This window comes from Lampetra planeri, chromosome 63 (genome assembly GCF_965212315.1).
Source record: "Lampetra planeri chromosome 63, kcLamPlan1.2.h2, whole genome shotgun sequence".
Classification (NCBI taxonomy): domain Eukaryota; kingdom Metazoa; phylum Chordata; class Hyperoartia; order Petromyzontiformes; family Petromyzontidae; genus Lampetra; species Lampetra planeri.
This window is the reverse complement of record NC_136169.1, coordinates 2,810,480-2,837,390: the sequence shown is the minus strand read 5'-3', so window position 1 is coordinate 2,837,390 and position 26,911 is coordinate 2,810,480. Positions and strand designations below refer to the sequence as shown.

The 26,911-nt window shown below is 47.0% G+C and overlaps 1 protein-coding gene across 2 annotated transcripts in view; it reads left to right on the top strand.

Moving 5' to 3' along the window:
* Nucleotides 1-24,960, top strand: part of LOC144736848 (phagosome assembly factor 1-like) — a 28,676-nt gene extending 3,716 nt beyond the window's left edge. Inside the window, exons 2-17 of one of the 2 annotated variants that reach the window (XM_078619496.1) lie at nt 485-567; nt 1,189-1,248; nt 2,161-2,244; nt 4,550-4,593; nt 7,788-7,867; nt 8,490-8,584; nt 10,446-10,543; nt 11,245-11,357; nt 13,472-13,605; nt 14,765-14,848; nt 15,458-15,540; nt 16,742-16,785; nt 18,256-18,305; nt 19,882-19,940; nt 23,015-23,087; nt 24,074-24,852. In XM_078619496.1, coding sequence (XP_078475622.1) covers nt 485-567; nt 1,189-1,248; nt 2,161-2,244; nt 4,550-4,593; nt 7,788-7,867; nt 8,490-8,584; nt 10,446-10,543; nt 11,245-11,357; nt 13,472-13,605; nt 14,765-14,848; nt 15,458-15,540; nt 16,742-16,785; nt 18,256-18,305; nt 19,882-19,940; nt 23,015-23,087; nt 24,074-24,154 — 1,265 coding nt within the window. In that variant the 3' untranslated portion in view covers nt 24,155-24,852. Of the gene's footprint in view, nt 1-484; nt 568-1,188; nt 1,249-2,160; nt 2,245-4,549; nt 4,594-7,787; nt 7,868-8,489; nt 8,585-10,445; nt 10,544-11,244; nt 11,358-13,471; nt 13,606-14,764; nt 14,849-15,457; nt 15,541-16,741; nt 16,786-18,255; nt 18,306-19,881; nt 19,941-23,014; nt 23,088-24,073 lie in introns of both variants that reach the window. The other variant, XM_078619497.1, reaches the window with a different exon arrangement.
* Nucleotides 24,961-26,911: the final 1,951 nt, after the last annotated feature.

Here is a 26,911-nt window from a genome sequence, read left to right as displayed (position 1 = left end):
AGACATGGGGTTATATTTATGGCCTGCACTTAGTCTAAATTAACCCTCAATTAAACACACATTGCAACGCTACGCATGAGGCCTCGACAGTGAGTTCTGCAGCACAGCCGTGACCCTCTTATGGGGGCAACCCAATCGCTAATAGCGCTTGCCCCAACAGTCTGTTAGGGCTACACGGGGGATATTTGTCTTTAGATTTGAAGCTTTCGTGACTGCAAGGATTCATATTCTTAGGTTTTTTCGGTAAAGTCACATAGGTAAAAAATTAATAAAAGTAAAATAAAAATAAAATAAAAATCACGACGTTTCGGAGGCAACACCAGCCTCCGTCTTCAGGTGGAACCGTCACAGCACAATAACTGTATCAAGTACTCCGAAACGTCGTGATTTTTATTTTTATTTAACTTTTATTAATTAAAAATTTTTACCTATGTGACTTTACCGAAAAAACCTAAGAATATTTGTCTTTGTTGTGTGTGTGTAGGAATGCCATTTGCCCAGGCCGTGGCCATCCTCCAGAAGCAGTGCCACCTCATCAAGAACGTGCAGGTCTGGTACAGTGACCAGGTAAGCCCCATTCTTGCACCGTTCACAGATTTAAAGATGTTATACAATACATTTTTCGTAGCAGTGACGCGGTGGTTACATTTGTGCTTCGGCGCCCTCACTCGAGTGCCTTTTCTGCTTGGAGTTTCTTCTCCCCCTGTTCACGGTGGCCTACCACTGTATCCATCACTGTGAGCATTTAATCCGCACTCATGGGGTACTGGAGTGGAATACTTTAGGCCTCGGCGACTTTGTATTTCTATTCTTAGGTTTTTTCGGTAAAGTCACGTAGGTCAAAAATTTAAATTAATAAAAGTAAAATAAAATAAAAATTAAAAATCACGGCGTGTTGCCTCCGAAACGTCGTGGTTTTTTCTTTTATTTTTATTTTTTCTTTTATTAATTTTTATTTTTTGCCTACGTGACTTTACTAAAAAAACCTAAGAATATGAATCCTTGCAGTCACGAAAGCTTCAAATCAAGAATTTGTATTTCTAATTGATGCACCGTGCTCGATCACATCTGTTACTGCAGGGGCCTCTTGCCATGAGGTGTAGTACGTTAATGTGCATTTGCCCGGCAAAGGCCGTCGGTAAAACAACGGTTCCCAAATCCTTGCGTTTAACCCTTTCCCATTCCAAGACGTCTACAAGTTGCAGGCCGGGTGTCCCGTTCACCGCTGAATTTCGGAACGCGCAAGTGGTACAGCATTCATTTTGTTTAGAGAGGCGTAGCACCGCTGTTTTTAAAGACGTTTTACTCACCACAAAGAACCGTAGCGATATATTCTAGATTTGAAGTTTTCGTGACTGCAAGGATTAAAACTCTTAGTTTTTTCGGTAAAGTGACGTAGGTAGAAAATGATTTATTATTATTTTATTTTTATTAATTTTAATTTCATTTTTTACCTACGTGACTTTACCGAAAAAACTAAGAGTACGTAGCGATATAATCACTATCTGTGATAGTAGGCGTAAAACTGTGCCACACGCTCTCCCGCATGGTGTTTTTCCTTGCGTTTCCGTTCCAACGACGTACATGTGTACATTTAACGTGGTAGATGCGTTCCTAAAATAATTGGGAAAGGATTAAACAGCTTCTTCTTGGGTTTTTTTGGTAAATTCTAGATTTGAAGATTTCGTGACTGCAAGGATTCATACTCTTAGTTCTTTCGGTAAAGTCACGTAGGTAAAAAATTAAATTAAAATAAAAAAAATAAAATCACGACGTTTCGGAGGCAACACAAGTCTCCGTCATCAGGTGGGACCGTCACAGCCAGATTTGCTGCTTGATGCAGTCGTGATTTTTTTTTATTAATTTTAATTTCATTTTTTACCTACGTGACTTTACCGAAAGAACTAAGAGTATATTTTTCGGTAAAGTCACGTAGGTAAAAAATTAAAACTAAAATTAATAAAAGTAAAATAAAAATCACGACGTTTCGGAGGCAACACAAGCTTCCGTCTTCAGGTGGAACCGTCACAGCACGATAGCCGTATTTTTATTTTACTTTTATTAATTTTAGTTTAAATTTTTTAATCCTTGCAGTCACGAAAGCTTCAAATCTAGGATTAAACAGCTGTGTACGTGTGGCCATGTTCCTTTGCGTTCCAGAGTCCTGTGAGTAGTGACCTGGTGCTGACCCTCACTCAGGATGGGATCAAGCTGCTGTTTGACCCATACAGTCAACGACTGAAGGTGAGTGTCTGGGGCTTAGGGGCAGCCCAGTGTCCGCTGGCAGAATGCGGCTCTCACGGCACTGTGGTCGCACCTCTGACATCGCAAGACTGGAGCTGTGCGTGACCTTGTTCAAGTACGGCGAGTCCCCGTTTAACACGGTGGTAGTAGATGCGTTCTTGAAAAGTTGTGCGTTAAAGCGAAAAACGCGTGAAGCGAAAACGATTTGCCCAGAAATAATGTAACGATAATATGTGGCGAGATACGATGTTATAGATTTGACGCTTTCGTGACTGCAAGGATTCATACTCTTACTTTTTTCGGTAAAGTCACGTAGGTAAAAAAATTTAATTAAAATTAATAAGCCAGATTTGCTGTATTTGCTGGCTGTGACGGTCCCACCTGATGACGGAGACTTGTGTTGCCTCCGAAACGTCGTGATTTTTATTATTTTATTTTTATAAATTTTAATTTCATTTTTTTACCTACGTGACTTTACCGAAAAAACTAAGAATATGAATCCTTGCAGTCACGAAAGCTTCAAATCTAGAACTGTGCTAAACAACTGTTTATATAAAATAATAATTGCAAGTCGTAAATCCCATGTTTACTGGCTTTTTATTGTTCATCTTATTTGTTGGGTTGGTGTCTCCTGGTTCTGATTAAGGAAAGTGATTGAATGAACCATTGTATGACGGGAGCATTGAAATAAGTCTTCTCAGTCTATAAACATGTTTTCACACGCTGGTCTCTGAAGTCACTATGACCGGTATGATGTCAAAATAGATTTGAAATTGTGAGGATTGTGTGTTGGCGGAATGGTTATGCAACCAGTGTTATTGAGCCTTGGTCCACTGGTCGTGTTGAACACTCCAGTATTTGTCTTGCCTGGTTTTTGTACATTTTGTCTTTCATGATCGTAGAACAGGACATATTTTTGAAACTCTATAATAGAGTTTTTTTTTGGGTTAGATCGCGTAAATATATAAATGTGTCGTTAAAACCCGCCACCACACGACACGGCCAACTAGTAAGGGTTGTCACGTAAACAGAACGTGCTAATTCGTCACTAGTACAGGCATGTTCTCTTTACATGTTGGTTGTTGGTTGTTTGACTTGCATCCCACTGGGATTTTTGCACACAGCGTTGGTGTACGGTGATTTTTTTCTGCAATATTTTGCTGTCTTTTCTTGGATTTTCTGTTTGCACTTAGTTACATATTCACTTTAAGATGTTTTTTGTTCATGTTTTTTGTTTGTTGCGGTTGCACCCGATTCAAGAGCCGAATGGCTCACAGGGCTATACCTAATAAATGAACTTGAACATGACAACCCTTACTAGTTGGCTGTGTCGGGTGGTGGCGGGTTTTAACGACACATTTATACATTTACGTGATCTAACCCAAAAAAAAAACTTATGGATGATATTGGTCGCGAAAGCCTACGTGTTAAATTTTAGAAACTAACAAAATAATTAGGTTTACTATTTTGAACCAGCTGGGTGGTGGTGCCGTGCTAACACGTGTGCCTCGTAGCAAGAAGGCCCTGGGTTCAATTCCGGACTCTGGCATCATTGTGTGTGCGGAGTTTGTCTGTTCTCCGCCTGTTCTGCATGTGTTTCAGTAACAGTAGTACCTCACTTAAAAGTTTTTTGCTTAACGCTACACTTTTTAGGAATGCACCGACAGTGTTAAACCAGGAATTAATGTAATGTGTTCCTATTTAGAGCCACAACTCTCCAATTGTGCGATTGTGGTCATCCAGAACAGACCATCTAACTTCTAGATTTGATTCTAGATTTGAAGTTTTCGTGACTGCAAGGGTCCATACTCTTTGGTTTTTTCGGTAAAAGTCACGTAGGTAAAAAAATAAAATTAAAATAAATTAAATAACGACGTTTCGGAGGCAACACAAGCTTCCGTCACACTTGATACAGTAATTTTGCTGTGACGGTGCCACCTGAAGACGGAAGCTTGTGTTGCCTCCGAAACGTCGGGATTTAATTTATTTTAATTGTATTTCTTTTACCTACGTGTCTTTACCGTGAAAACCAAAGAGTATAGACCATCCAACGTATAACACCGCAATACCCCGATCACCAAATACAAAGGACACAGCGATACATTCCGCTGCTCCTGACATGGTTGTCTGGCTTGACCACCTGAATGTGAAATTGTAGTTGTTGCTCTGCATCTACATCAGCAGCCGTACGAAAGAAGCAGAATTCATAGCCACGGGTTGTTCCTGCCCGGTCTTGTATGGGAAAATGTTAATTACCTCGCCTGGTCGTTAGCCCCCTTACCACTGTCTCCCCCGTGTGTTACAGATAATTGAAGTTTACAATTTAAGCAAGGTGAAGCTTAAATACTGGTAAGTCGTGTTTTCTTCATCGATCTTTCTTAACAGGGCTGTTGTGTTAATGTCGTGGTGATTGCCACGTTTACATATTAGCGGGGTCAGGTGACACAGCGACTCTGATTTCCTGGATTGTTACTCTGGCTTCCTCGATCTTGTCCCGATGATGCTTGACGTGGTCTCAAGTGAAATTGCTAGATTTGGCTTTGCAGTGGGACGAACGGGAATGCAACACTGCTTGAGTATGTGTCTGCCTTCTTAAAACTCGCACACGTTAAATGTATCCCCTCTGTGACTCCTGTTCTTCTTGGTTATATGTATGTATGGGTGCTTCGGTGGCGAGATGTTAACTCCCTCACCTGGTATGCAGGAGGTCGTGCGTCAATCGCGACCCTGACACCTGTGTATTTGGAGTACCATCCGTTTTTTCCCTCCATATTTAGAAACATGCATTTAGAGTATTTGGCTGCGATAAATTTCCACGTGATGAGCCATTCCGTTGAGCTATCATTTGTGGCCAGGTCGCTTCTGAAAAAAGCTATATAGCTCAGCTTAGCCTTAGTTTAGTTTGGAGTTTAGTATGTTGAACATCTTTCGCACCGTACATAGCCAACCATGCTAACCAGAGGTGCGGAGGGAAGGACAACAATCTAATAAGTATAACCCGTAAAAACAAAGTTTTTCACTATAAATCCTTTATATGCGTGGCAGCTAGAGTCCTCTCATCCTCTGGCTTGAGATGGCTGCCACCTATGGGTCAGATGATTGTCTGCCAGTATTAAGCAATTGGTAATTAAATATTTAATTTGTTTTCCCTAAACAGTGTAAAATTTTTGAAAAAAATTTTCACGAACATTAATTGTCTTGCACAACGAGTCTGTGTGCAAAATGTCAGCTCGATTGGATCACGGGAAGTGGGTTAAAAAACGACCGAAAGATTTGCACGGTCGTAAGCAAGCAAGCAAGCACGCAAGCACGCAAGCAAGCAAGCGAACTTAATATAAAGGATTTTAAAACACAAAGCATTCTAAAAAGAAACAGACAAGACTCTCCTTCTGAACCCATTATGCCATTTTGATAAATGCTGTTCGCGAATATCAACTTAGGCGGGCATGGCACATGATTGGGTGTGCACAACAAACTGCCTTGTATTGATTTTCAATTCCGGTTAACCCACTTGAGACTGGGTCAACCATCCAAACTTTAGTTGGCAGTTGATATTTTACCTTATAGTTTTAAAACCTTAGATATCTCAATCCTTGTGAGTCACTCCTGTTGGATTCTGCTCGTAAACACTACATTTATTTCTCTCGTATTAAATACTGTAAGTGACCTCTGTTTCCACATATGTCATACAAATAACTGTCATCCATTAACCTATTGGCTCATACTCTTAGTGCTTTCGGTAAAGTCACGTAGGTAAAAAATGAAATTAAAATTAATAAAAATAAAATAAAAATCACGACGTTTCGGAGGCAACACAAGTCTCCGTCATCAGGTGGGACCGTCACAGCCAGATTTGCTGCATCAAGGTTCAAATCTAGAACCTATTGGCTTTCCAGACAAAGGATCCTCATGGCGGTACCCGGGGGTACCAAATGATACAAACTGGCCGAGGCAATTAAATATTTTATTTCTGGGACACTTTTTTTGTCCAGGGGTGTACTCAACTCCACGACTGGGGTACCAATCAATCCGAAATCGTTGCCACTCCGCGATGTCTGAACGCAGCGAGGACGATAGCGCCGAAACCCTGAACGCTCGTACGCACCGTAGTAGTGCATCGTGTCCAGCTCGTTGAGATGAGTCGATTGCCGCATCGCCGACCATGAACAGACTAAAAATGACTGCATCACGGACATTGTGCGGGAGCCGGGGTACCGCCATAAGGTTCAAATATCAAGCAGCATTTTTCTTCTTGGTTCTTTCGGTAAAGTCACGTAGAAGGGAAGTAATAAAATAATAAAAATAAAACATAATAAAATAATTCTCACGACGTTTCGGCTACAACGCAAGCAGCCGAAACGTGGTGAGAATTATTGTATTATGTTTTATTTTTATTATTTTATTACTTCCCTTCTACGTGACTTTACCGAAAGAACCAAGAAGATGAATCTCTGCAGTCACGAAAGCTTTAAATCGAAATTTAAGCAGCATTTTGTTAAGCAGGCGAACTGGACCGGTTTCAACCTTCTGTGTCTCATCAGCAGAATAACTTGCTGACCCGCCCCGACTGGACATCTGTGAAAAAGAGCTTCATAGCTCATCAGATTCCTCCAGTCTCAATAACGATTCATATTCTGAGTCAGCCTTGTTAAACAACTGCTGCTGGATTACCAGATATTATTAGACGCTGAAACAATCACGCTGCATTTTCGATTTAAAGCTTTCGTGACTGCAGGGATTCATCTTCTTGGTTCTTTCGGTAAAGTCACGTAGAAGGAAAATAATTAAATAATACGAATAAAACATAAAATCATTCTCACGACGTTTCGGCCACAACGCAAGCAGCCGTCTTCAGGTGGAGAACAGGTCTGTCGAGAAGGCAGAGTCTGAAGACGGCTGCTTGCATTGTGGCCGAAACGTCGTGAGAATTATTTTATTATGTTTTATTTTTATTATTTTATTACTTTCCTTCTACGTGACTTTACCGAAAGAACCAAGAAGTTGAATCACGCTGCAATTTACTCAATTGGGATTATACATGTAGCAACATCACCCCTTGCTACTGCGAACAAAGACTTGGCAGGATCCTCCTGAAAATTATTCGTTGAGACTCATTGAGGCTTCCGCTGTGCTCCGTGTGTATTCTGCTGTGTGTACAATATTCTGCTGTGCTGTGTGTATTCTTCACAGTTGTGCTTGCATAGGTGTGTGTTTGTATATGCATGTGTGTGTAAATATATATCATTGCCATGGTGGTGGGAAGTGGTGGCGCAGTGGTTAGTGCATTACGCTACGAACCCGGCGACCTGAGTTCTATTGACGCTAATATTTGAACCAGTCCTGGGGCTCCCCTAGGTCGACTCAGCCTCAAATTAGTACCTGGTGTGATGTACAAACATCGTCTCTGGGGAGACAAAGGCGGCCGGGTATGGTTCTGGAAACCGATCCCCTTGTGTGCCGGTACTCGCTAACAGCACTTGCCCCAGATGTCTGTTGAGGCTATACAGGGGGACATTTGTCTTTGTGTGTGCGCTGTACTGCAGCGGAGTGCACTTTAATTCCCCGACCATCCCTCCGACCATCGAGCAAATCGACCAGTCGTTTGGAGCGACACACCCTGGCGGTACGTACACACGCACACACACACACACACCCCTACCTGCATCTCCATGCCGATGAACTCACCACGGTTTACTCATTTATTCTGCTAGTTTAATCGTACTTTAATTTTATATTGCATCATTCACACCAACAGCATCCCACAACCCTGTACATTAATTATATAGGAGGACCAAATAACATATACGCGATTGACTACATACGGCCCAAAAGAAGCTCTAAACACACAGAATAAGAATCTGAATATTTATTTATACTGGAGGAATCCGATGAGCTAGAAAGAACTTTTTCACAGGTGTCCAGTAGTGGCAGGTTTTGAACGTTACATCAACAAACAATACAAAAACATGAGAGTAGTGCAAAGTACGAGAAAGCTAAACAAATCGCCCAAACACATACCAATACAACTTCAACATCCTACCAGGCAAAGCCCGCTGATGTATTAACTTATTTTTCAGAAGCGACCTGGCCGCAAATGATAGCTCAATGAAGTTACCCATCATTTGGACGTTTATCGCACCATAATAATCTAATTAATCGCACACATACCAAGAAAATAAACACCCCTACTACCAAGCAAAATCAAAAAGCAAGTGTGTGCGCTTGCGTGTGTGTCCCCCCTGCAGTGTACAACTCGGCCGAGCAGCTGTTCCACCTCAACTTCCGCGGCCTCTCCTTCTCCTTCCAGCTCGACACGGGCTACGAGGCGCCCAAGTTTGCGGTAAGCGCTGCTGCCCGATGTCTCCCGTGGAAGAGTCGTCTCCCCCGGTGTCCGCCAGGCATCGGCCCGTGACACCTGCTGGATGCTAACGTTTTACTCCGCGCTGCTGTCACCACACAGCAGCTGTGCTCCTACTGTCTGGGGCAGCTTTTGAGGACACTAAGTCGTACTCATCAACAGTCATAAAAAAGAAGAATGTGATTGGAACCTCATTTGCCAGTAAAAAATATGATAATTGTTTTTTTACCCTTCTATCTGGCAACAAAACTGACACCTTTTTTTACAAGGAGTCATGTTTGCATAGACCACAATACCTGCAGTCATAATGCAAACAAAAAACATAATTCTGAGGACAGTGCATATATTATCAGAGTTATGTTTTTTGTTTGCATTATGGCTGCAGGTATTGTGGTCTATGCAAACATGACTCCTTGTAAAAAAAGGTGTCAGTTTTGTTGCCAGATAGAAGGGTAAAAAACCAATTATCAAGAAGAATGCGATTTGTAATACACGCGATATTTCACAGACATAATTGACCGTGACTCCTAAGGTGCGGAACCAAGTTCACTGTCGCGGGGGAACTGGTGGGACCTTTAAGTGTCTCCTTTAAATTTCGATTTAAAGCTTTCGTGACTGCAGGGATTCATCTTCTTGGTTCTTTCGGTAAAGTCACGTAGAAGGGAAATAATAAAATAATAAAAATAAAACATAATAAAATAATCCTCACGACGTTTAAATATACGCTGCCAAGCTTGGTGGTGTTCATTCAGACGCTGTCTTTCCAACAGCCCTGTTCTTCACCTGAGGACGGCTGCTTGCGTTGTGGCCGAAACGTCGTGAGAATTGTATTTTATTATGTTTTATTAATATTATTTTATTATTTCCCTTCTACATGACTTTACCAAAAGAACCAAGAAGATGTATCTCTTCAAAGTCGGTGTTGATTGAACACTTCTGCTGCTGCTGCTGTGAATGTGCAGTGGGATCATGGCATTCCAGACAGTGGGGGCTGCCACGGAGAAGTGACGACCCGTCAGCAGTGGCGTGAGCGAGCAGTTGCAGGGTTGCGCCTTGACTTTGTAGCTGAGAAACAAGGGGGCGAACGTAACCCACGCTGCCGTATTTTAATTTTACGTCCGCGCATGCCAATCCGTGCGTCCGAAAGGAAATCTCCGTTGGCTGCCGACTTCTGGAACCGCTGACAGATTCTGAAAGCAGTCAACGGGTTGCCACGGTGGCAAGATGTTTACGACCTCGCCTGTTATGCAGGGGTCGTGGGTTCCATCCCGACCTGTATATTTGGAGTTTGCGTGTTTTGCCCGTGGCCTCGCGGATTTTTCTCTGGGTCTTCCGTTTTTTTCCTTCCACATTCAGAAACATGCATTGTAGAGTATTTGGCTGCTATAAATTTACACATGATGAGAAGCCACTTCGTTGAGCTTTTCATTTATGATAGCGAGGTCGCTTCTGAAAAAGAGCTACATAATAAAATAATAAAAATAAAACATAATAAAATAATTCTCACGACGTTTCGGCCACAACGCAAGCAGCCGTCCTCCTTGCAATGTGGCCGAAACGTCATGAGAATTATTTTATGATGTTTTATTTTTTATTAATTTATTATTTTTCTTCTACGTGACTTTACCGAAAGAACCAAGAAGATGAATCCCTGCAGTCAGGAAAGCTTTAAATCGAAATTTAAGAGCTACATAGTTCAGTGGGCTTTACCTGGTAAAAGAAAAATAGTTTATACTTTTTATAGTTTAACGTGGCAGCGATCCCTGCGCTGTGGAGCATCGTGCCGCCTTTGCCTGCCGCCACGTGCCACACGTCACCGGTTGCTCTCCCGTTTCCTTTGCAGCCTCACTACGCGCATGGCCTCGCGTCCTTGCAGATCCCCAATGGGGCCACGGTGGAGAAGATGTACATTTACACAGGGAACTCGCTACAGGACACCAGGTGTGTGTGTGCGTGCGTGCATGTGTCTGTACGTGATAGGGAGCAGTAGTGTAGTGCTTAGCGCGCTGCGCTACGAAACCAGTGACCCGAGTTCTATTCCTGCTCAGTCAACACCAGTGACCATTATCCGAACCGGTCATGGGCCTCCCAGAGGTCGACTCAGCCTCAAATGAGTACCTGGTGCAGTGTGTAAACATCGCCACTGGGGAGACAAAGGCGGCCGCCTATCGGAACGGGATCGGAAGTAAAAGCCCATGCGGGAGGACTTGTGGCACAGTTTGGTGCTAGCTATCATAGAGTGCATTCGTGTCGTTACAGGTCTTTGCATTGAGTGCAGTGTCTTTAAAAAGAACGGCGCCTCTCTAAATAAAATTAACGCTCACTGCTTGCGTGTTCCCGAGATTTAGCAGTGAACGGGACACCCCACCCGGCAACTTGCAGGCATCTCGGAACAGTAAAGGTTTAACATATCTGCTCTGGTCAATGTCTCTTGCACCCTCACCAGAGGTCGCAACCGGGTACCCGATACCCGTACCCTACCCGATACCCGGCTACCTGTACCTGGCCGAGTACGGGTACGGGTAGCCGTTTGCGACCCTGGTGCGGCCGGGTACGGGTAAGGAATCAAAACCCGTTTGCGACCTCTGACCCTCACCCACCTCCGCCCAACCCCCCCCCTCACTCGCCGTCCCCCCCCCCAGGGCCCCCCTAATGCCGCTCAGTTGCTTCGGTGGAAACGTGTACGCGGAGAGTGTGGACGTGCTCAGGGACAGCTCAGGACCCACGGGTCTTCGCTTCAAACTGCAGACGACAGGCAAGGGCTCGACACCGCACGGAGCGTAAACCACCGTCACGCGAGCTCCGGCCATCCTCGCTAGCAGCAGCAGCGGCGGCGGCGGCTTCTGGCTGGCCGTTGAACAAAGACGGTTACCGCATCGCGCGCGTTCATTTGCATTTCGGCGGTTGTCTGAAATGCTCTTCCTTCTGATATTAGGAAGCCACTAGAGCCACGCACTTTAAATAATCTTGATTGAAAACGAATTTCTTTAGAAGTGCTTTTTTTGTGTTTTATTTGTTATCCTTCCCCCGCGCCTCCAATGAGCATAGTTAGCTACGTACGGTGCGAAAGAAGTTCAACATACACAGCTCACTGTACACCACCGCTACTCTAGCACCACTCTCCAGCTCACCGCGCTACCCATTCACCAATTCACTCACTGCATTACCCCGCCTCACTAACACCGCTTTCCAGGTGACTCGGGACACTACTCACTCTCCAGCTCACAACACCGCTACCCACTCACCAGGCCTCTTGAAGTGACACAATTGACGGAGATATGGCGCTACAATTTAGGAACACAGCCTTGTTGCCCGGGTCAAATATATTCCCCTCCAGTATCCGAGTTGTCTGGCTCTGATTCTCTTGGGCAAGTTCTGTTAGCGAGCACCGGCACACAAGGAGATCGGTTTCCAGAACCATACCCGGCCGCCTTTGTCTCCCCAGAGACGATGTTTGTACATCACATCAGGTACTCATTTGAGGCTAAGTCGACCTAGGGGAGCCCCAGGACTGGTTCAAATATTAGCGTTAATAGAACTCAGGTCGCCGGGTTCGTAGCGTAATGCGCTAACCACTGCGCCACCACTTCCCACCACCATGGCAATTATATATTTAAACACACACATGCAAATACAAACCCACACCTATGCAAGCACAACTGATACATCTCGTTTGTTCACCGATAGGCCACGGTAGTTTACTGTCTTGCCTGGCATGTAGGAGGTCGTGGGTTCGATCCCGACCCTGACGTCTGTGTATTTGGAGTTTGCGTGTTTTTCTCCCCCGTGGTGGCATGGATTTTTCTCCAGGTCCTCCGGTTTTTCCCTCCAAATTTGAAATACACATGACGCTTTTAGAGAATTTGGCTGCTATAAATTTCCACGTGATGAGCCAACTTCCCATGAGCTATCATTTGTGGCCAGGTCACTTCTGAAAAAGAGCTGCATAGCTCAGTGGGCCTTACCTGGTAAAAAGAAAAGTGTAGTTTTAATGTGTTTAACACATAGCAGGCTTTCGCGACCAATATTATTCATAATCAACGTTTTTGGGTTTAGATCGCGTTATTTATAAATGTGTCGTAACCCTCGACCACCCGACACGGCCAATCAGTAAAAAAGTGTCACGTTGACAAAAGACAAATAGTTCACTGCTTTAGCCCACCGGTGTGTTGAAGCGTGAAACCACAACATTTACAATTTGAGTACGACGTTTCGCTGGTAATTGCATCCAGCACCATCGGCGAATTGCCGACACACCGGTGGGCTAAAGCAGTGAACTATTTGTCTTTTGTCAACGTGACACTTTTTTAAATCCTTTATATTAAGTTTGCTTGCTTGCTTAGGACCGTGCAAATCTTTCGGTCGTTTTTTAACCCACTTCCCGTGATCCAATCGAGCTGACATTTTGCACACAGACTCGTTGTGCGTGACAATGCATTTTCGTGAAAATTTCCAAAATTTTACACTGTTTAGGGAAAATTTTTTAAATATTTAATTACCAATTGTTTAATGCTGCCAGACAATCATCTGACCCATAGGTGGCAGCCATCTCAAGCCAGAGGACGAGAGGACTCTAGCCGCCCCGATGCCACGCATATAAAGGATTTATAGTGAAAAACTTTGTTTTTACGGGTTAATTTTTTATTGATTGGCCGTGTCGGGTGGTGGAGGGTTACGACACATTTATAAATAACGCGATCTAAACCCAAAAACGTTGATTATGAGTTTTAGTGTGTGCCGTACGAAGCGAAGCGGCGGCCATAGGCTTGTCCGCCTCCCTTGCTGTCTCTGCGGAGCGATGAGCGGGGGGCAGGCAGCGGCGTCACGGCAGCATCGCGTGGCTCATGACGCGCGGTGCGTACCGTTCAGGATGCGGCCCGGTCATGCGAGCCGAGACCAAGCTGCAGGCGTTCGACCGCTGCGTGCGCTTCGGCGATCATTGCCAGGAAGTGTCCTCCGCCCTGGGCTGCCCCCACAAGGTCTTCTACAAATCGGAGGACAAGGTGAGCCCCCCCCGCCCCCCCCCCCCCCGTTGCCCCTACGTCTTCACGCGGCGGTGACGCATGCTGCCCAGAGGTCGCAAACGGGTTTTGATTCCGTACCCGTACCCGGCCGCACCAGGGTCGCAAACGGGTACCCATACCAGTACCCTACCCGATAACCGGCTACCCGTACCCGGCCGGGTATGGGTAGGGTACGGGTACCCGATTGCGACCTCTGGGATGAAGCCATGTTGCAGGTGCGGGTGGGTTGATTCTAGGAATTTGAATTGTGAGAAGAGACAAGACGTTGGGAAATGAGTGACAAACGGTTACTCACCAGTGACTCACGGCCTACCCGTACCTGTACCCGGCCGCACCAGGGTCGCAAACGGGTACCCGTACCCGGCTGGGTACGGGCAGCCGGGTATCGGGTAGGGTACTGGTATCGGGTACCCGTTTGCGACCTCTGATGCTGGCACTGCGTTGTCACGCCCAGGGAGACGGATGCACACCGATTTCCCCCTGTTACGGTGGCGAAATGTTAACAACCTCGCCTGCTATGCAGGAGGTTGTGGGTTCGATCTCGACCCTAACACCTGTTGTGTATTTGGAGTTTGCGTGTCTCTCTCCTCGTGGTCGTGTGGATTGCTCTCCTGGTGTCCGGTTTTCCCCTCCACATTTCAGAAACACGCACAGATGCTTTGTCTGCGACTATAGATTCCCACATGTGGTGATGTCAGCCACTGAGATGGTGAGCTATCATGTGTGGCCAGGTCATCTCTAAAGTAAGAGCTAACCGTTCAGTGGCCTTTTCCCGGTAATATAAACAATAGTTTTAATATTCTTGGTTCTTTCGGTAAAGTCACGTAGAAGGGAAATAATAAAATAATAAATATATTAAACTATATATTTTATTATTATTATTTTCCCTTCTACGTGACTTTACCGAAAGAACCAAGAATATGAATCCCTGCAGTCACGAAAGCTTTAAATCAAAATAGGTTTAATAGTTGAAATAGCATTAAAAGGTAGACTCGGAGGTGAATTACTCCAATGTGGCAGGTTTTGATTCGCGTTACAGCTCGTGGGATAATCAATTTCCGTGGAGAAATGACACCTGTCGGAGAGAAAGGGTGTTTTACGATGGTTTCTCTCCCCCGCTCTCTGTTCTCCTCATTAGATGAAAATTCATTCGGCGTCTCCACACAAGCAGGTGCCCTCCAAGTGCAACGACTACTTCTACAATTACTTCACTCTGGGAGTGGTGAGCTCTTGGCTGAGCACTCACCACGGGGGTGGGGGGGGGGCTCTCTAACTTCGCTGTCGAGCAGAAATTCACAAACTCAAGTCCATCACGGCCCACTGCCACCACCACCACTAGCCAGAAGGCCTCACTCCTCCGCACTCAAAGACAAATTGACTCGTTCCATGCTGCACACGCTGCACACACCCAATGATGATCATCTTAACCCTTTCCTATTCCGATGACGTGCATGCGCGTCATCAATTTGGCTTCCGATTCCCATTCCGGTGACGTACACATGTTCATGTTCGTGCAGGGAAAGGGCACGTGGCAGTTTTGGCGCCAGCGATCGTAAAGTGCAACGGTCGTGTAGCTACGGACCTCTGCGGCGAGCACAATGTCTTTATAAAAACAGCGGTGCAACGCCTCTCAAAGTAAAATTAATGCTGAGCCGCTTGTGCGTTCCCAAATTTGGCGATGAACGGGACACCCACCACCCTGCAACTTGCAGACGTCTCTGAAGGGGAAAGGATGAAACACGTCTCCCACGCGACGGGCAAAGCAGTTAACGCCATCTGCCATCTGTGTGCGTCCCCCCCTTCCCCCATCCGCCCCCCGCCTCCACCACAGGACATTCTATTTGACGCGGCATCTCATCAGGTGAAGAAGTTTGTGCTGCACACAAACTACCCGGGACATTACAACTTCAATATGTGAGTGCCGCGCCAAACGCCGGCGGCGCGTGGTGCGATCGCCTGCGGTCTCTTCATCGAGTCACATGCCCATCGTTTAGTCCTGGCCATCCCTCCATGATATACCGAACGGATACGTTCCTAATATCTTCTTGGTTCTTTCGGTAAAGTCACGTAGAATGGAAATAATAAAATAATAAAAATAAAACATAATAAAATAATTCTCACGACGTTTCGGCCACAACGCAAGCAGCCGTCCTCAGGTGGAGAACAGGTCTGTCGAGAAGACAGAGTCTGAATGACACACCCCAGGCTTGGAGCGTCTATTTAAGCTGGGATGGAGGGGGGAAGAGCGCCTTGACAAAATAATTTGCATATCAAGAGGAGTTTGTTGCTTGCGTTGTGGCCGAAACGTCGTGAGAATTATTTTATTATGTTTTTATTTTATTATTTCCCTTTTACGTGACTTTACCGAAAGAACCAAGAAGATGAATCCCTGCAGTCACGAAAGCTTTAAATCGAAACGTTCCTAATGCTTTTGTGCGTAAAGTGAAATTCCATTTGTCGAGCCCCTGTTTTTTTACCCATTGACTTACGATTTGCAATTGGGAGTACGCGTTCCTTGGGAAAACCGATTCAGCCCCAAGACGAAATAAAATTACACTTAAGAATGCGGAAAAGATAATTTCTGGTAAGAAATCAATAATAGTACTCAAGTCGCGAGTGGGGGGGGAAGGACAACAAACTAAATACAAAAAGCAGTTCTTGAGTTGCCGTATAATGATGACTGTACTACTGTTTTAAAGACTGGTTTTGGGAGCTGAGTTAAAGGCTTGAAAATGTTTAGCACGTGTCTTCATTACCAAACTAGCAGCCCTCATGCCCTGTGGACTTATCCAGCCGGCCAGCAACTGTTTTTCAATCTAGTAGGATGTTAGTACGATCGCCGTGGATCCACAGCCGGGGTGGAGGGTGGATAGGGGGCGGGCATAACGTCACGTACACGGCGCAGCGCCCTGCGATTCAGGTGACGATATCGCGTAGATGTGCCGGTGACGTCAACCTCGCACACACGCGTGCTTGCGCGGCAACAGCTAGCCAGGAGTCTAGGCTGGAAACCAGCCAGCAAAACTTTTGTTTTCTGAAATAGCACACGAAGCGTCTGATACACCCACAGCGATGACTAGGGCTAAGAATGTCGCTGGTGCTCCTCTATCCACAGATACCACCGATGCGACTTCCGGATCCCAATCTCTTCTCGATTCGGTGAGCACTCACTCTCATCTCCACCCCCTCAACATTCGTCGGCTTCGCCCAGGGCCCATTCAAAGCGCAAACACCAGCAGAGGGCAACCAGCGTCTCTGTCGTTCACTTCGACTTGAAAAGTGCACGTCGCTCTTGCACGGAGAAACGTGTTTCGTCAATTGGTTCGCACTTCACGTTTGTTTTATTTGCGGTTTACTTGCTTTTTATTCCAGGAGAGCCACATCGAGTCGTAGGGCTCATTTTCAGGGGGCTCCTGCCGCTACGTTGGGTTTTTATTTGAACCATTTTCCGTTCCAAGACGACCGCAAGTTGCAGGGTGTGGCTCCCGTTCACCGCTGAATCTCGGAACGTGTGAGCGGCTCAGCATTAGCTTTAGTTAGAGGGGCGTAGCAACGCTGTTTATAAAACACTACTCACCGCACAGAACTGTAGTGACACGACCGCACTCTATGATAGCTGATGCCAAACTGTGCCACACCTCCTCACCGTATGGCCTTGTGGGAGTCTCGGTGACGATAAAGTTATCTTTGTTTTCCTTCCGGTTCTGTTCTGATGATCTACACATACATCACCGGAAGAGAATCTGAAGAAAAACTGATGACGTACACGTACGTACATTGGAATGGGAAAGGGTTAAGTTGTTTTCAGCCAATTAATGAATGAGTGTGTATCCATGTGGGGGGGAAACCTGATCCACCCGGAGCATACCCACACGTGCGAGGGGACAACGCTCTATCCACCATACAGATACAAACAGATGGCGATTAGTCCTCTTGCTGTACTGCCTCCTCTTGGCAAACCAGGGCATGACACCTCAACGCCCACGGAAAGGCAGTTTCACAACATCTGTGCGGTGATCCATCAATCCTCGCTGCTGCCGCCTCCACGGTGCTGAATGACAGGCAGCCACGTGCATAGCCACCAACCGCCCGGCTAATTTACCCATGAAAACTGAATCTCAAAGACTCTTTGTCAGGATGTTCCTGTCAAGTTTTCGCAGGTGGGGGGGGACGATATTGCCCCTTTGCAGAATCCCATTTGAGAAATGTTTTCGCAGGGTAATTTTTTTCACAATCAAATGTTTTTTCCGGCGACAGTTGTATTAGCTTGAGACAGTCTTGGTTTCCGAGCGCAACTTCTTATTTGTGATAAAAGTTGAAAAGTGTGCACACGTTGTCGCCAGTAGGCACGATGATGACCGCCGGTCGAGACCGGAAAAGAAGTGGCAGTCAAAGGAGGAGAACACGCCCCGATAGGACGTTTTCCGTGGAGATGGAGCGATAGTTCAACAAACTATATTTTTTATCCACACGTGGAGAAATCTCTTCATAGCTTCAGAGGCCTTTCAATTTCCACGTCCTGGTAGCGCCGGTGGTGACTGACTGTGTGCGAGGTCCGCGACCTTCAGTCGGGCGACCGCAACTACGTTTAGTGGGACTGCATCGTGACGGGCCGCTTTGTGTTCGCAGACTCGAGCGACTTGCAGAAGGAGCCGTTCGTCATCACCGCTTACACCAAGGTGAGTGCCGTGCGTGACGAGAGAGAGAGCGGTGCGCGCGAAGAGACGGCCTAGCGGGGGTTTGTCCCCTTACGCGCGTAGCGCTCCGTGGCTCGGCACCACAGTGGCGAGTGGGGGGCGCCACAATGGCTAGGAGATGTTGACTACCTCGCTTGGTATTCATAATCAACGTTTTTGGGTTTAGATCGCGTTATTTATAAATGTGTCGTAACCCTCCACCACCCGACACGGCCAATCAGTAAAAAAGTGTCACGTTGACAAAAGACAAAATTGCTCACTGCTTTAGCCCACCGGTGTGTTGAAGCGTGAAACCACAACATTTACAATTTGAGTACGACGTTTCGCTGGTAATTGCATCCAGCATCATCGGGCAATTCGCCAGAATGGTGAGGCTCTGCTCTGTCTCCCATTATTATAGAGAGCAGCAGCAGGGTGACGTCATCATTAACTCATTAACTCGCTTGCTATGCAGGATGTCACGGGTTAGATCCCGAGCCTTGACGCCTGTTGTATATTTGGAGTTTGCATATCACTCTCTCCTCATGGTCGCGTGAATTTTTCTCCCGGTCCTCCGGTTTTTCCCTCCACGTTTCGAATCGACATCACGCTTTTAGAGTATTTAGGCTGTTATACATTTCTACGCGATAAGCCACTTCGTTGAGCTATCATTTGTGGCCAGGTCGCTTCTGAAAAATAGCTACATAGCTCAGTGGGCCTTACCTGGTAAGATAAAAATACTAGTTCGTTTTAGCACCGTCTGTACGGCGAGCTCTGCTGTTGATCCGATCGATGGTCGTTCGTTCTCTTCTGCGGCACCCACAGCCTGGGGCTGTCTTCCTCCACCCCTTCCATCCGTGCTGTCGGCTCCCTGTTCCCCCCTATTCAAGTCTAGGCGCAACACGTTTTTCTTTTCTTCTGCCTACGACTGACTGCCTCACACTCTCTTATATCATTGTTACCACCGTGTCTGTAATGCAACAGTCTAGTGTACATCCACATTGTATCGTCCTCTGTTTTTTCTCTTCTGAAGCCTCTGCATCGTTTTTTGGCGCTCCTATTTGGTTAATATACTGCACGGCATCGCAAGGCTCTGGTATCGAATCCTCGGCCTCGAGATAGATAACATCTTCTCGCCATGGTGGAAACCCCCCTATATTGCCAGCGCTGTTGTGTGCGTTTCCGGCATCGTGTGTGTGAGCTGATAGTTGTGTGTGTGCGTTGTGTGAGCTGATGATTGTTTGTGTGAGCTGATAGTTGTGGGAGTGTAGCAGTTAGCGTGCTGCGCTACGAACCCAGTAAACAGGGTTCGATTTCCGCTCACGGCCAACACCAGTGACGATTATCTGAACCGGTCCTGGGCCTCCCCTAGTTCGACTCAGCCTTAAATGTTTATCTGGTGCGGTGTGTTAACATCGCCACTGGAGAGACAAAGGCGGACAGGCGTATTTCTGGCCACCCACCCCCTCGTGTGCCTTGCCGGCCTTCATAGGTGCTACTCGCTAACAGCACTTGCCCCTACAGTCTGTTAAGGCTACACGGGGGATCTTTGTTGCGTGTGTGATGTTGCGCTGTGCAGTGGGACTCGGTGCAGGAGGTCCTCCCCCATCCCATGGAACATCCCGTGGTGCTCAACAGGTGAGGATTGGCATCTTACCTTCTTGTCCCGTATTTTGCATGTATTTATTTAGCGACACCTTATCCCACGACTGCTTTATAAAAATAATAACATTAAATTTCGATTTAAAGCTGCAGGGATTCATCTTCTTGGTTCTTTCGGTAAAACTCGTGTAGAAGGGAAATAATAAAATAATGAAAATAAAACATAATAAAATAATTCTCACGACGTTTCGGCCACAACGCAAGCAGCCGTCCTCAGGTGAAGAACAGGCTGTTGTAAAGACAGCGTCTGAATGAACACCACCCCAGCTTAAATATACGCTGCCATGCCTGGTGGTGTTCATTCAGACACTGTCTTTCCGACAGACCTGTTATTCACCTGAGGACGGCTGCTTGCGTTGTGGCCGAAACGTCGTGAGAATTATTTTATTATGTTTTATTTTTATTACTTTATTTCCCTTCTACGTGACTTTACCGAAAGAACCAAGAAGAATAATAGCATTGTACATAATATGTCAGTGGTTGAAATAAAGAAGTGGGGTTGTTATTAAAAGTGGTGGTGTCGTTATGATGACTGAAGAACAGGTGGGAGTGGTTAAGAAGAGGTTGAGGTTGTAATAGGGGTTGGGGTAGTGATAGGGGTAGTGATAGGGGTCATGATAGGGGGTAGGGGTGGTGATAAGGGGTAGTGATAGGGGTCATGATAGGGGGTAGGGGTGGTGATAAGGGGTAGTGATAGGGGTCATGATAGGGGGTAGGGGTGGTGATAAGGGGTAGTGATAGGGGTCATGATAGGGGGTAGGGGTGGTGATAAGGGGTAGTGATAGGGGTCATGATAGGGGGTAGGGGTGGTGATAAGGGGTAGTGATAGGGGTCATGATAGGGGGTAGGGGTGGTGATAAGGGGTAGTGATAGGGGTCATGATAGGGGGTAGGGGTGGTGATAAGGGGTAGTGATAGGGGTCATGATAGGGGGTAGGGGTGGTGATAAGGGGTAGTGATAGGGCTAGGCCTGGTCGTACCTGGGGGGGAGAGGCAGGGAGGAGCAGCAGTAGCAGGATGATGATGGGCTCGGGGAGAAGCGATGGGGGCTTGTTTTAAGGAACAGAAGCCGGTGATAGTGAATTCCAGATTTGAAGCTTTCGTGACTGCAAGGATTCATATTCTTAGGTTTTTTCCGGTAAAGTCACGTAGGTAAAACATTAAAATTAATAAAATAAAATAAAAATCACGACGTTTCGGAGGCAACACAAGCCTCTGTCTTCAGGTGGTAGCTCCTGCAATCTCTCATTTACTTGATACAGCTGTCGTGGCTGTGACGGTTCCACCTGAAGACAGAGGCTTGTGTTGCCTCCGAAACGTCGTGATTTTTATTTTATTTCATTAATTTTAATGTTTTACCTACGTGACTTTACCGAAAAAACCTAAGAAGGTGATAGTGAAGATGATTGCTCCGAGTCCTGCAGGGGGAGTTGGTTCCAGGGGAGTTGGTTCCGAGAAGGAGCGCGGGAGCGAGATTGGCCGCAGCAGGGCGAGGGCGGCGCAGAGAGGGACAGTGGAGATTGGTAGCATAGAGGACGGGACAGCAGCGAGAGATGATAGAAGCAAAATCAGCTGGGACGATGCCGTGGAGGGATCTACCGCGCCAGTTGTGCCACTAACGCTGTCTAAGCCCTATACGAGTAGCCCCTCAGCGCACAGCAAAACATTTGGCTGCGACCACAAGTGCAGGAGTTTACGTTTTGTTGCATAGACAATGCTTAACATATGAACAATAATGCTAGTAATGAATAATAATCTCTTTGCATTTATCTGGCGTTACTGAAATTCCTCGGCAACTGAAAGTGCCTTTTTGCATCACATCTCAGCTCAAACATTCAAAGGGGGACTTCCAGCAGTGGCTGTCCCTGTGGGCACGATGTGTATCGATATTGGCCTGCGAGCAGTCTTTAGTCTGTAAGTATGTGGAACTTCTTTTGCATCGTACGTAGCCTACCGTGCTAATCGGAGGTGTGGGGAAAGGACAACAAACAACACTAAAAGCAGTTTTAAAGAATTTCGATTTAAAGCTTTTGTGACTGCAGGGATTCATCTTCTTGGTTCTTTCGGTAAAGTCACGTAGAAGGGAAATAATAAAATAATAAAAATAAAACATAATAAAATACAATTCTCACGACGTTTCGGCCACAACGCAAGCAGCCATCCTCAGGTGAAGAACAGGTCTGTCTCATTCAGACGCTGTCTTTCCGACAGACCTGTTTTTCACCTGAGGACGGCTGCTTGCGTTGTGGTCGAAACGTCGTGAGAATTGTATTTTATTATGTTTTTATTTTATTATTTGCCTTCTACGTGACTTTACTAAAAGAACCAAGAAGACAGTTTTAAAGAAATTAGTCAGTCACTCTCGATGATTTAAAAGTCCATAGCTCCAGCGACTTCCTTATATTGGAAAGCAGAGTGTTTCAGATGGCCGCAGAAGCGCATCCGAAAGCGCCGTGCGATGCGGTAACCACCGTTTGTTTTTTTTAAATCCTTTATATTAAGTTCGCTTGCTTGCTTAGGACCGTGCAAATCTTTCGGTCGTTTTTTAACCCACTTCCCGTTATCCAATCGAGCTGACATTTTGCACACAGACTCGTTGTGCGTGACAATGCATTTTCGTGGGAAAAATGTTTTAATATTTAATTACCAATTGTTTAATGCTGCCAGACAATCATCTGACCCATAGGTGGCAGCCATCTCAAGCCAGAGGACGAGAGGACTCTAGCCGCCCCGATGCCACGCATATAAAGGATTTATAGTGAAAAACTTTGTTTTTACGGGTTAATTTTTGACGGCTAACCCAAAGCCTCCGTTGCTGCTGAGAGGATGACCGGGGTTCGCGCGATAAATAGTTTATGCTCCTTGACAAGGTCGCAGCAAGGTATTGCGGTTCATTTGGTGGCGTGCCCTTTGTGTGTGGTGTAATGAGCTCTCCGAGACGGCCCTGGCGTTTAAGGAGGGCGGGGGGGGGGCTCTTATCGGAAGCACAAAGTGGTCGGCATGATAGTTTGTAAAACTGTGGATTGCGCAATCTCACACGTGTGTATTCAGGTCGTCGTCTGCTAACAACACGAACCCATTTGGCTCCACCTTCTGCTATGGCTTCCAAAGGATGATATTTGAGGTGAGGATGCTGCTTGCCCCTTTGTTTTCAGTGCAAGTGAAGGCTGCTTCCCTGCTCATATATGTATATAAGTTGAAATTCTTTCGTACCGTACGTAGCCGACCTTGATAATTGGAATATTTTAAAAAGTGTAAAGCTCCAGTGGCTTCCTAATATCTGAAGGAAGAGCGTTCCAGACGGCCGCGGAAGCAGAACTGAATGCGCGGGATGTGGTGACCGTCTTTGTTCGACGGCCAGCCAGAAGCCGTCGCTGCTAGCGAGGATGACCGGAGCTCGCGTGACGGTGGTTTACGCTACGTACCAGCTGTGGCTCTCATCTCTATTGGCATTAGCGTGGTGAGGTGGGGGGGGGAGGTAGGGTGAAGCAGGATTTTTTTTGTAGGATGACCACAGTTGGCTTCTCACATTGTGGTACTTATTGAATCCGTCCTGGAAGGATGATGGGCCGAGTAAACCCATGAGCGGGATTTGAAGTCGTGTGCGTTTAGCGCTCACCGTAGTTGGAGAGGTGGGGGATGGGGGTGGGGGGGTTTCTCACCTACGGTTCGTGGCTTCAGTTCGCATGGCTGTGGCATTGAAGCGACTTGCCACGCTATTCGGGTGCTAGAGGGGAACATGAAAAATCCTCGCTTAACGCGCGGTGTTCACGCGATGCGTTTTCGATTTAACGCAGTTCTTCTGTCAGGGAACACTCTTCACACAACGCACCGTTGCCAGCAATCCGGCCAACACAAGTGATGATTATCTGAACCGATCCTGGGCCTCCCCTAGGTCAAACTTAGCCCACAAATGAGTGCCTGGTGTGGTGTGTAGTAAACATCACCACTGGGGAGAGAAAGGAGGCCGGGCGTGGTGCTGGCTACCCACCCCCTTGTGTGCCGTGCCGGCCTTCATAGGTGCTACTCACTAACAGCACCAGCCCCTACAGTTAATTAAAGGCTATACGGGGGAAATTTGTCTTTGTGGTGTGTGTGTGTGCGCGGTAGGTGATGGCGAACGGACACATTGCGTCGGTGACGCTCTACTGGCCCCGGGCGGTGGGCGGTGTCCGTCACAACGACGCATGAACCCACAGACTGACGCCAGCAGCAGCAGCAGCAGCTCCGCTCCAGATCCGATTCACACTACGAGCCACCCCGGGTTTTTGTTTCACAAGGGAACCCCTGCGTCAGAGTAATGTCAGGTTTGGGCCGCCAACAATTGGCGGCCGTTGGTTTAAAAACACCCCACAAATGCTGGCGACGCATGCGAGCAGCGCGCAGGCGTGTCTGCGGGAGGGCCTTTTTTTGCCGTCAGGTTCAGGGAGGCCCCGGGGGGGTGTCTGTGTCGGGAGACCGAGGTCTGTGCCGGGAAGCGCTGAAGCCAGCGCCTACGCAAGGTCCACATTTCAGGCTTCACCGACCTACCGGAGGTTTCACCGGACTCTCCGGCACGGAGAGGGCGCTGTAGAGTCGGCCAAGCAAGCAGCGAATGAACAATAAGAAAATATGAATTCGGTTTTGTACCTCCTTGTTTGGCTTTTTTCCAGATCCCTGAGGGTCTATTTTAGCGGACACAGGCACCGGTGAAACCCGCTCACTTTTGACTGCACAGCGCTCAGCCAGCACGGTGTAGAAGAATGGCGTAAGGGGTTACAGGAGGAAGATCCCTCGCCTCATTTTCGGGGTTATTCCCAAAAGTTGGCACGTGGCTCTGTGTGTGTGGACACAGAGATCCGGAACAGGTTCACAAAGCCCAGATTGTAAAAAGTAAAATAATAAAAAAGCTTTGAGCAGAACCTAAACGGTGGTTCTTCTGGAGCTGGGGAATGTGTTGGCTGAAGTGAGCCACGCATTTTACCACTGCGAATTCCCTAAGGTTCCCCATCCCCAGCTTCCACTCTAAAACTAAAAACCCGCCCAGGCTAGATGGAGCATTAGTCGTCCACAGGTTGTCGCTGGTTGAGCAGGCGACGCAGCTACCCGGCGCGCCCCACCGGGTTGTCCTCGTAGATCCTCGTGGTGCCGTCGACTGCGTTCGTTTTAAAGGCCAAACGAAATTCCACTTGACGATGCTGAATGAGCCAAGCCCCGGAGGAGACCGTTTTTTTTCCTTCCCGATTCCTTTTGTGGGGGGGAAATCATTGGAAGTTTGGGGAGTGAGGAGGGGAGAGGGGGGGGGCCCGTTCATTCCCTGCACTAAAGTGGAATTTGGTTTCCGGCCAAAATCGCACAATTGCAAGTGGCGTGTGTTCCCCAATCCATTCCCCCACCCCGCCCGCCCGCCCCACCCGACGACACGGCTCTCCGCTGGCCAAAGAAGAACCGAAGCATCATCCTCGCACTCTCCGTCGTGTCAAGTCCGTCAATGAAAAATCAACTCTTCGACCGCCGAACATTTCACCGGGGAGTGATGGCAGCTCGTTCCGTGCGAGGAGTTCGGCGGACAGTCCCCTCCTTCCCCCTCCTCCTCCCCCGCCCCCCCGACCAACACGCAAACGGAATCTCTAAACGAAGCCCGCACGCTGGTCCGTGACCCGCGCAGTCAAGTGTTGTCGTAACCTCGGGCCCTACCTCCTCAAGCGTCCACGAGAGTGGGCGGCTCAGGTGGCTCGCGTCGACGGCGGGTGTCGTCGGGGGAGCCACTGAACCAGCGTCGCTCGTGCCCAGGGCTCATACCCTGGGCTCACATTCACAAACCAGCTTTGCGAGCGGAGTACACTGCACAAAACACCCTCCATTTTTCTTTTTGCACTTAATTTGGTCTTGCCCACCTGTGCGGGGGCAGGGAGCGGGGGGGGACGTAGCGCGTTAAGTACAGGCACAGAGTAGTGACCACTTGTGTCCCACCACGCAGCTAAAGAGCACAGCTTAGAGCAGGAGGGGCCGGGTCGGCAAACCTGCAGCTCCAGAACCGCACGCGGCTCTTTATGGACTCATATTCTTAGGTTTTTTGGTAAAGTCACGTAGGTCAAACATAAAAATGAATAAAAATATAATAAAATAAAAATCATTTTCATCAAAATTAATATAAAATAAAAATCATTTTATTTTATTTTTATTAATTTTGATGTTTTACCTACGTGACTTTACCGAAAAAACCTAACAATATGAATCCTTGCAGTCACGAAAGCTTCAAATCTAGAATCTTTATGGACTGCTTCGCGACGTAACGCATGTATGTACGTCTTCTTCACAATGTGTTGCGGCCCGTGAAATATTGAGTTTGTTTTTTTTTTTTAACGGATTTGAAAAGAAATGACTCTTTTGTTATTTTGGTTGCCGGACCCCCCCCTGGTTTTAGAGGTGGTGGTTAAAGAGTCGTTCCGGGAACGTTGTTGCGCCAAGGCCTACGGACGCGTCTCTTGGGTCTCGTGTCCTTCGGGAGTTTCCGTGCCGGAAAAAAAAAACGCTTTGGCCTCTCGCTCGCGTCCAGATGCTCTGCCCGCGGTTCGGACGCGGTCGGCACGGAACGCAAAAACGTGCGCGCACTCAATTCATCGTTTCTTTACCCTGCGACGAGAAGATGAGAGAGAGAGAAACGATGATGTCACATCCCTGTCTGCCCCTACGATTTACCCCGCATTCTTGTACAGGGAAATTGAGTTTCCAAGTCCATACGGCGTACAGCCGTTTCAATACGGGCAAAGAAAAACATTTCTATTTGTTTGTGTTTCTCCCTTGCGATGGGACTTTGTAGGATGAACGTTGAGATTTATAAGGAGCACGGGGTGACCAATAAGGTCTGAATTGGTCTGTAATAAGGTAGGCACCGATAAGGGGTTGACAGGTTTGTATTACTAAGTTACTTTTCTCATTGGCGTTTGCAGTTTGAACCATTGGTGA